At 46.9% G+C, this 10,004-nt stretch overlaps 1 protein-coding gene across 3 annotated transcripts in view; it reads right to left on the bottom strand.

The window, feature by feature from the left end:
• TBKBP1 (TBK1 binding protein 1) overlaps nucleotides 1-10,004 on the bottom strand; it is a 67,933-nt gene that overhangs the window by 6,297 nt on the left and 51,632 nt on the right. For 2 of the 3 annotated variants that reach the window (XM_028701771.2, XM_028701769.2), the window contains 2 exons: nucleotides 2,894-3,042; nucleotides 1,128-1,855 (listed from right to left, as the gene is read on the bottom strand). In XM_028701771.2, coding sequence (XP_028557604.2) covers nucleotides 1,128-1,855; nucleotides 2,894-3,042 — 877 coding nt within the window. The remainder of the gene's footprint in view (nucleotides 1-1,127; nucleotides 1,856-2,893; nucleotides 3,043-10,004) is intronic. The other variant, XM_028701770.2, reaches the window with a different exon arrangement.

Raw genomic sequence — 10,004 nt, 5'->3', positions numbered from 1 at the left:
CTCCAGGAGGACCCAAAACCTCTTGATTCTTCCAGGCAACTGGATGACCTCTGCTGCCACTCCTCATAAGTGATGAAGTGCTGGAGAAACATCCCCAAACCCTACCCCCTCCTACAAAATGGAATATTAAAACAAGGGGAGTGCTGTAGTAGGGGAGGGGAACCTCTGTCCAGGAGCCAAATGTGGCCCTCCAGGTTTCTCTATATGGCCCTCAGAATTCTCTCTAACCATAAACCCCCACTCCGCAGGCCACATGCCTCACTAGCCCTGCACCCAATGGCAAATGCTTTTGATTGGCTCGAATGCATCCTCTTGCGTCTCTGGATGGAGGATAGAGAGGTATCTGGGAATGTGAATGGAAACTACTCTCCTGTACAATGGCAGAATCTGCACCTGTTGCTCCGCCCACTTCTGCCTGTGGCTCCGCCCACCTGTCATGTGGTCTTCAGAAGGCTGTCCAGAATGGAATACTGAAAATGGCTCCCCACTCCTCTTGCTACAGAGGTGATGTGGCCATACACTCAACCACACGAACTAATGCTGTGCTCACACACGACGTTCTTGTCATCAAAATACAATATGTTGTATTTTCCCAGTTAATCTGGATATATTCTTTCTGGGGAAATTCCAGTATGTTAAAGCACACCCACCACTGCTGCTAACATCCATTTGTGATATTTCACCAACCCATTTACAGTATTAAGCCCCCTTAAAGCCGAAGAGTACCATTTTAACCCCCAGAGCAATTTAAAAACCAGTCCCTCTTCCCAGGGGACTCTGGGGACTGTAGTAGCTCTGTGAGGGGAATAGGGGTCTTCAAACAACTCTCAGCATCCTTAACAAACTAGGGTTGCCAAACTACAGGATTCTCTGTGATGAGATGTGACTGTTTTAAAAAGTGAAATAATGCTGCTTTAAATGTATGGTGCTGATGAGGACTCAAGTCTTTTGCCTATTCAAATAGTCATTATAAAAACCCCTGAAAATATTTTTTAAAACAAAAACAAAACTTAATTTATAAATAAAATAAGCAATATAAGAATTTCTGTGTGGATGATCTTCCATGAGACCGGATGGTGCATTTGAACTGGAATGATGGAATACAAACTTCACTGGGTGCTGCTTACATTGATTGAAGGCCAGGACTGGGCATGCTCAGCCCTGGAGTACGAGGCATCAGTCCGGTGTGTGGAGGTGTCGGGGATAGGGAACCCTGCACAGAAGGAGGCGCAGCGGATGCCCCCGGCTTCAGGGCTGGGGGGGCTTGGGAGGGCCCAGTCGTCTTCGTCCGAGGACTGCTTCTCAAAGCGCAAGTGCTCCTCGAAGGCGTCTCTGGCGTAAACTTCGCCGTAGGGACGGTGCTTTGGTAAGGTGGAAGCTTCCGGCTGCAGCCAGAGGGAGCGGTTCTGCTGGTACATAGCCGCATCGCTCACCTCCGAGTAGCTCCGGCGACCCTGGAAGCTCGCCTTGATGTGGTGGCTCAAGGGTTTGGAGTAGGCCAGATCCACGATGCTCCTCTCGCCACCCGACGACCTGTGCTGTGAGGTGATGGCGGGGGAGGAGCAATTGGGGCCTGGCGAGCAGCGCTGCGGGGCAGGTGGCTGGGCAGGCAGTGGGGCAGGTGAACGGCGTTGCGAGGCAGGGGACTGGCAAGGGGGTGGCGCTGGGGAACGGCGCTGATGCGCGGGGGACTGGCAAGGGGGCGGCGCTGGCGACCGTCTCTGCAGGCCCGGAGACTGGCATTGAGGGACAGAAGATGATCTCCCTTGCTGCGCTGGAGACGAGCACTGAGGACCCGGAGATCGGCGCTGCTGAGCGGGGGAATGGCGCTGCGAATGGGGAGAGTGCCGCTGACCTGGAACAGAGCAGGAGCAAGTCAGAGAAGGATCCTGCTTCGACACTGAGAAGCAGTTGAGGCTGCACTCCCCCACTCCCCCAAATAGATGTCTGCAAAACCAGCCAGCAAAACACCTCCAGCACCATTCGTCTGATTTGTACCAGAAAGAGGTCACTTAAGAGCATAAGAAGAGCCTGCTGCATCATGGCCAATGGTCCATCTGTTCTCAAGGGGGCCAGCCTGTGGGAAATGAGGAACCAGAACAGGAGGACAAGAGCATTCTCCCCTCCCGTGGTTTCCAGTTCCAACTGCCTTCAACTGCGGAGGTCGAGCATAGCCATCATTTGACTATGCGCTGTGCCAAGAAGTACTTATAATAATAATATTATAATAATATTATTATAATAATTTATTATTTAAACCCTGCCCATCTGGCTGAGTTTCCCCAGCCACTCTGGGCGGCTCCCAACAGAATATTAAAAACACGATAAAACCTCAAACATTAAAAATGTCCCTATACAGGGCTGCCTGCAGATGTCTTCTAAAAGTCAGACAGTTGTTTATTTCCTTGACATTTGACGAGAGGGCGTTCCGTAGGGATGGTGTTGCTGCCGGAAAAGGCCCTTTGCCTGGTTCTCTGTAACGTCACTTCTCGCAGTGAGGGAACCGCCAGAAGGCCCTCGGCGCTGGACCTCAGGGCTGAATGATGGGGGTGGAGACACTCCTTCAGGTATACAGGGCTAGAGGCCATTTAGGGCTTTAAAGGTCAGTTCCAACACTTGGAATTGTGCTTGAAAATGCATCAAAAGGGTACCACTCTGGCTGCCTCTCAGCAAGATGGACCTTTGGTCTGATTCACCATGCTCTTCTTCTATTTTGTAATTTGGGCTGGTAGGCAGACTTGCCTTGCCTTCGGCCCTTTCCAGGTCTTATAAACACACTCACGCTCCCCTGGTTTCACTTTAGGAACTGCATGTTATCACAGCTCCTTCTTCCTCTGACCTGCTCCCAAACCCTGTGCCTCCCTGGCTTTTCCCTCTCCCACGCCCCACTCACCACCATTGAGGGCCTGCTCCTGTACAAGCGTCCGGAGAATCTGGCTTTGGAGAGAACTCAGGTTCCTCAGGCGACACAACTCCTCGGTCAGCTCCGTGTAGGCAAGGGCCAGGTTTACCCTGACAAAAGAGGGGGAAAGGGGGAAAGCCCTGAAGGCATATAAACGGCAGCCTCTGCAATAGGAGGCACTTTCTTTGGAGGGTGGGAGATGGGCGAGATTTACACAACCTTTGCCATCTGTTGTAATCTTCAGTGGGTCACCACCGGCAGAAAGCGAATGCAGAATAGCTACCCTTCCAAACCTTCCTCCTGCAAGCCAAGCTTCCGGATATGAACACCACAGTAAAACAAATCAATCTAGCAGTGATCCACTAAACTGGGAGCTGGGCCCATAGTCAGGGCCAGCACCAAGTCTTCAGGGACCTCTCAGCCTGGTGCTGCTGACCACCCTCTGCCAGTGAATGAATGGCCCCCCCACGACCCAATGCTGCTGTTGCCATGGCAGTGGTAGCAACACCACTTACTGCACTCCTTGTCTGGCTCCTGAATGGCTGTTTCAGTGCCAGGAAAGCAGGACGAGAAATTGCACTAACCTTTCCCACACACCCTTAAAATGGAGGAGCATTCAACCATGTAATTCTTTACCTACATTCTTCAGGGGCCATAGCTCAGTGGTTTCTCACCTGCTTTGCATGCAAAAGGCACTGGATTTTAATCTGCACCACCTTCAGGTAAAAGGATCTCAGGCAACAGTATTGGGAAAGGCATCTGGCCTGGAGATATTAGAAAGCAGCTGCCAGCCAGAAGGGGACAATATAGAGCTAAAAACTGTATTGGGAAACCTTGGGCCTCCAGATGTTGGGAGTCATCTCCTATCAGCTGGAGCCAGGAATGATGGGAGTTGTAGTCCAGCAACATTTGGAAGGGCACAGTTTCCCCAGCCAATGAAATAAATGGAGCAATAGCTCGGTAGAAGTAACTTCACATGTCCAAAGGGGTATAGTCCACGAACAAGCTTAACCACTTCAGCTGCTGTTTGTGGCAACTAAGTCATTATGTGGTTGCTTCCTACATCTAGGTTTCCCAAACTTGGGTCTCCAGCTGTTTTTAGACTACAATTCCCATCATCCCTGACCACTGGTCCTGTGAGCTAGGGATGATGGGAGCTGTAATCCAAAACCAGCCGGAGACTCAAGTTTGGGAAACCCTGTTCTACATGAACATCAGCTTACAACCTTTATGTGGAAAGGAACCAGGTATCTTGGCCCACCCACCTGGTTCCTTCCTCTATTAAACTACTGGACCAGTGCGGGAAGAAGCTGCAGGGAACATCATGCTCACTCCAAGGAGATAGAGGAGAGCTGCCACTGTATCTCTATTCAGGTGATTTCCAATTCCCCACTCCCTGACTCACTTGCCAGGGCATGATCTGATGGTAGGCTCACAGCATCAGTCATGGCCATAGGTGCCACCTCCCTGGGTGCTTGAGTACCCACAAAATTCCCCATGAAGGAGCCAGGCACCCATAAATTTCAGTGCCAGGGACATGCACGCTGCATGGCACCCACGGCCCCAGGCACCCACAATCGCAGGGCCAAGTTAGCACTCCTGGTCATGGTCACAGCTTTATTCTCAATGCATGCTTTGTAATCATTGGCAAGATATCCCAAATACACTTTTGATCCAAACTACAGGGTTGCATCCGAAGAATGGAGCACACAAGGAAAACAAACCAGAGGTCTGTGCAAATTTTGCACGGGTTCTCTAGTTGTTCGTAAGCATTTGCTCCTGCGAAAGGTCGCACAAGAAGAAGAAATTAATCTGACACTAACAAAGCTATACTGGTGTGAACAGCTAAAGGGGAAAGGGCTGTGTAACACACCATGGGGAAACCCAACTTCGCTGCGCTCCGAAACAGTAATGTGAACACACATTACTTCTCTCCCTCAACCCTCACCCCCGGTTCCTTTTCACACATTTTATTTAGAGCATTTGTTGGCCCACCCAGTCCACAGAGCCCTCAGAGAATTCATAGAGTACAGTTAAACACATTAAAAACCAATCTAGTAAATCTCCGGCTTATAAACCAGCACTAGCAGCATGGCAGCATTTAAACCCTTGCAGAAACACAATTCTAAAAGGCCAAGGACAATCAAATAGAAAGGTTTCCACCTGGCACACAAAAAAAGAATCTTAACAAAGGTGCCAGGCATTTCATAATTAGGGTGCCACCACTGACAAAGCCATATCCTTTGCGCGAAGTCAGTGTTATTCCCAGAGAATTCTCAGTCCCCAATTCTGAACTTCAGTCTAGCCAGAAATGAGGACCTTCAGTCAGAGAATAGCTTCAGGTACAACAGATAAGAGAAGGCTGCAAAAGTCCAGCCCTACGATCACAATACTGTCTTGAACCATGAGATGTTGTGGAAACACTTCCTCCCTTTAGGGGATGACCCACTCACTGCCCATCAACGCCCTGACAAAACCATCAAGCCTTTAGAAAAGAAGAAGAAGAAGTCAGGTCTTGCCCTGAACTTCTATGTCACCTTGAAATAACATATTGAGTACGCTTATGAGAATGGAGAACCTGTCTGATGAGGTTACCAAAGGTACGTCACCACGTGGACATCTTGCACAGAGAAAGCCGTCGAGTTAAACTGAATGGCTCTGACAAGGGGGGGCAGGACATGGGAGATGGGGTGCACTTAACTGTACCAGACAGCTATCCCCTTCCCATGGATTTGTCGCCAATTGTCTCTTCAAGGCTCCTCAAAGGGGCAGGGGGAGGAATTATTCAATTCTGCCAAAAGAAAATTCTATTGTGTTCTCTTTTCTTTCTTCTCCCGAGTGAAGAGGGACAGCAAATTCCCCTTCGAGGGGTGCGGACGTTTCCCCTGACATTTGGAAGCTTTCGTTGAGGGCTTGTGATAGGAGATGAAATGAAATGTCCCGAAAGATCTGGTTATGAACGACTGTCAGAGCCTGACAAGCAGCACGGAGTGTGCTCACAGAGGATGTATCCTATTGCCAGAGAAGGTATGTCTGCTTCTAAGATGGTGAAGTGTCCCGCCTAGAATCACCTCTGTGGCTACAATCCAAGATGCACATTTAGAGCATCTAAAGATGCCAAGATGGCCAGCTTTAAAGCTCACCACTCTTCCTTCTCGCAACCTGGATCTCCACATTTTTATTTATATGCCACCTCCCACTCACACAATTGTGGGTTCATAGGAGTCCAAAATAAATTACACATTTGTGGGGCAGCAGCATTGAAGCATTTGTTCAATGACTGTGGGAGTCCCGTCCCCCCGCAATTATTTTTTAACTGTTTTATTGGTGTGGGGGGGTTAAGAAAACAAACTTTACTAGATCCCATATATACATACAAATAAAAAAAATCCACAGTATAGCAAAATACATACGAACAAGAAATACACTATAATTATACTTGGTCTGCCGTAGTCAAAACGAAATTAAAAAACTTCCTTCCAGTAGCACCTTAGAGACCAACTAAGTTCAAATAGGTGTATCTGAAGAATAGGTGCATCTGAAGAAGTGTGCATGCACATGAAAGCTCATACCAATAACTAACTTACTATAATTATAATTATATTTATACTTAGCTTTTCTGCATAGTAAAATGCTATTATATTTGTCCATACTTACATTTATACTCAATAAGGAATTTCCATTTATCTTTAAAATTTCATCTTTCTTGTCTGCCTTCTCTCTCTCTCTCTCTAATCAGGTCCTTAAGCTTATTTCCTTGAATGGCAACCTTCCAAATTTTTGTTAAACATTCTTTCACTGTGGGTGGTGACCTATTTTCCCCATTAAATCATTGTATTTTAATATTCTGCTGGAAGCTGCCCAGAGTGGATGGGGAAACCCAGCCAGATGGGCGGGGTATAAATAATAAATGATGATGATGATGATGCAACAAGCATGCAAAAAGTTATTATTAAATTCCCCATTAACTCTTTATGTTTTATTTCTGGGTCTAAATACAATAATAAATTGTAATAAAGTGCAAAATGTTATTAAAAACATTATCTTTACTACCTCTCCCCATAAGATTTTAATCAACGGAAAGGTCCACCAAATATGTTCCAGATCTGCTAGGGTTGCCATATTTCAAACAGTGAAAATCTGCTTCAGAAAAGTTGTTGAGCAAAAATGGTATTGCCAAGATGGACTGCCATTTTCCCAGATACTGCACTGATTTCTGCCCAGACACTGATGACGACTGATATGTCCAGGAACCTCCAGATGTATGACAATGCTAATATCTGCTTTCAAATGTACACATCTCTTAACACTTTCTATCACAGATAATGTGAATTTTACTCAATCTTTGTAGAGTCATGTACCATTCATAGAGCAGTTCGTATTGATTTTTTTGTATGTTAACAAAAAGAGTTTGTGCTGATTCCCGAGTAAAATCCCATCCCCATTCTTGTTCAGAAATTGGTTTAAATTACATGCCCTCTAAGACTATGACACGATGACATAGCTTGAGGGTTTGAAGATGATATCCTTTTGTTATACCTGCAAAAGCCTTCTTTTTATATATAAGGCATTAGTTAGCAACCAAACAGGGGCCCTGACTGGACTGAAAAGGGTTTGGGAAACAGATTTAGGGCAAGAAATAGATGAGACAAAATGATGGATCTTGGCCCTGGCAAAATCCATCTCTGCATATATTAGAAAAAGTACCTTAAAAGTGGTTCACAGGTGGTACTAGATGCCAGTTTCGCTTGTCCATATACTGCCTATGATCCAATCACAATACTGATGGAAACTAAGGGACTTGTTATCGCTTTTGGTTGCGTTGTCGCAACAGGCATTTTCAGATTGATGGCTTGGCTGCACCCACAATAATTCAGGAGCCCATGGATTTCTCACCCCAGTTGTGATTATTGTCCCTCTTTGAAGGTCTAAATGCAGATACAAAGACTGAGGATTTATTGTCTATTCTTGTTATCGACAGCTCAAATCTGGAATGTCTTACAAGGGCTCGTGGGACACAAATGTTTGGTGACTGGGAAAATAACTCATCACTTAAAAGTGATTTAAAGCGCGGGTGGCGCTGTGGGTAAAAGCCTCAGCGCCTAGGGCTTGCCGATCGAAAGGTCAGCGGTTTGAATCCCCGTGGCGGGGTGCGCTCCCGTTGCTCGGTCCCAGCGCCTGCCAACCTAGCAGTTCGAAAGCACCTCCGAGTGCAAGTAGATAAATAGGGACCGCTTACTAGCGGGAAGGTAAACAGCGTTTCCGTGTGCGGCTCTGGCTCGCCAGAGCAGCGATGTCACGCTGGCCACGTGACCTGGAAGTGTCTCCGGACAGCGCTGGCCCTCGGCCTCTTGAGTGAGATGGGCGCACAACCCTAGAGTCTGTCAAGACTGGCCCGTACGGGCAGGGGTACCTTTACCTTTATGGTAGCCATTTATTCCATAAACAAATGAAACTGGCCTTAAACTCCCCGAAGCACCCTTGCAGCTATGCAAGGTTTGGCTTGAAATATATTCTTCCCTGGGAACGACTGACTGTGATGGATAAGACAATTTATGTGCTGTCCCCAGGACATTAAATGCTGCACGTTTGGATATTTTGTATGGACTGGCAAGAAGCAGTGCTGTTTTCTGGAGGAACGCATACCTCTAAACATTTTATGTATCTAAGTTTGGCATTTCTGACAGGCAGTACAGTAGTACCTCGGGTTAAGTACTTAATTTGTTCCAGAGGTCTGTTCTTAACCTGAAACTGTTCTTAACCTGAAGCACCACTTTAGCTAATGGGACCTTCTGCTGCTGCCATGCCGCACGATTTCTGTTCTCATCCTGAAGCAAGTTCTTAACCTGAAGCACTATTTCTGGGTTAGCAGAGTCTGTAACCTGAAGTGCATGTAACCTGAAGAGTATGTAACCCGAGGTACCACTGTATTTCAATATGAGTAGGATAATGAAAGTACCCGTAAACATTTGGGGGGGAGCACTGGCAAGAAGCATTCAGATTTTGTGATTTGTAGATTCAACATTAACCCCAGTCACATCTTCTACTGATCTGAACAGGGCCAATAAAGGTTCAATACATATTACAAAAAGTAAGGCTGATAAGGGGCAACATGTTGGTTTCTGCTTTCCTTCACTGTGCAGCGAAAGGGCTTGTCACGAGACAGGTGTTTACATTCCACAGTCTGTACTGTTGGAGTTTCTCACGGGAAAGGGAGACTGGATGTGACGTACACTGGTTTCCTGTTTTTCACTGTGTGATTCTCTCCAAGCTGTCGAGGAGAGAGGATGCATTATCTGCTTCTGCAGAGGCAAGATGTCTTTCTGTAATATATCAGCTTTGAACTGTAAACAAAGCAATATAGAGTATGTAGTGCGTACTCCTCATCCTTCTGCTGGGCACGGAACTCTGCTTTACACCAACACGTGGTTATGGGCTCCAGAAGTCGGATCGGAGTGCCGGCAAAGGATCGGAATGCAGAGGGACAGATCGGATTGGAATCTGCTCTGCGCGTAAAAGTGATTGATGAGGTATGTACTACTGCTCCGGGCAGCCTGCCAGCTTCTAGTTAATGGCTTTATGGCTGGACTTTGAACTTTTAAAGCCGTTTTGCCGGGAATACGCAAAAGGCTCCCAGGCTCAAGTTACTATGCTGGGGAAATCGAAAGTAACTTTTAAAAGCGCTTTTGGAATAAAGCAGCTGCAGCAGTGACGCAGCAAGATTTAAAGCAGCATATGTGACGCTGAAGGCTAATGCCAAAGTCATGATGGCCCTTCAGGATGCTTGTGGAATTCCTAAGCTCAACAAGAAAAATTATGCGGACTGGGTTCTGTATGCAGAGGCAATTCTGCGGAAAGAGGGTTTGTTTGAGGTGATTACAGAAACCCCCCCAGCTCCAGTTACAGATGCATGGAAAGCTAAGGATTCCAAAGCACGGGGAACACTTACATTGATAGTATCCCCAGAAGAGCTCTGTCTATTGCGTGATAAGACCTCAGCCAGAGAAATTTGGGATTCTTTGAGAGAGGCTCACTTAAGGACAGAAGCTGGATCTACTATGTTTTATTTTAACAAGCTGCATAATATGGCTCTTGCTGAAGG

This window comes from Podarcis muralis, chromosome 13 (assembly GCF_964188315.1).
Source record: "Podarcis muralis chromosome 13, rPodMur119.hap1.1, whole genome shotgun sequence".
NCBI lineage: Eukaryota > Metazoa > Chordata > Lepidosauria > Squamata > Lacertidae > Podarcis > Podarcis muralis.
Note: the sequence above shows the minus strand (reverse complement) of the source record. Positions and strands in the feature narration are given on the sequence as shown.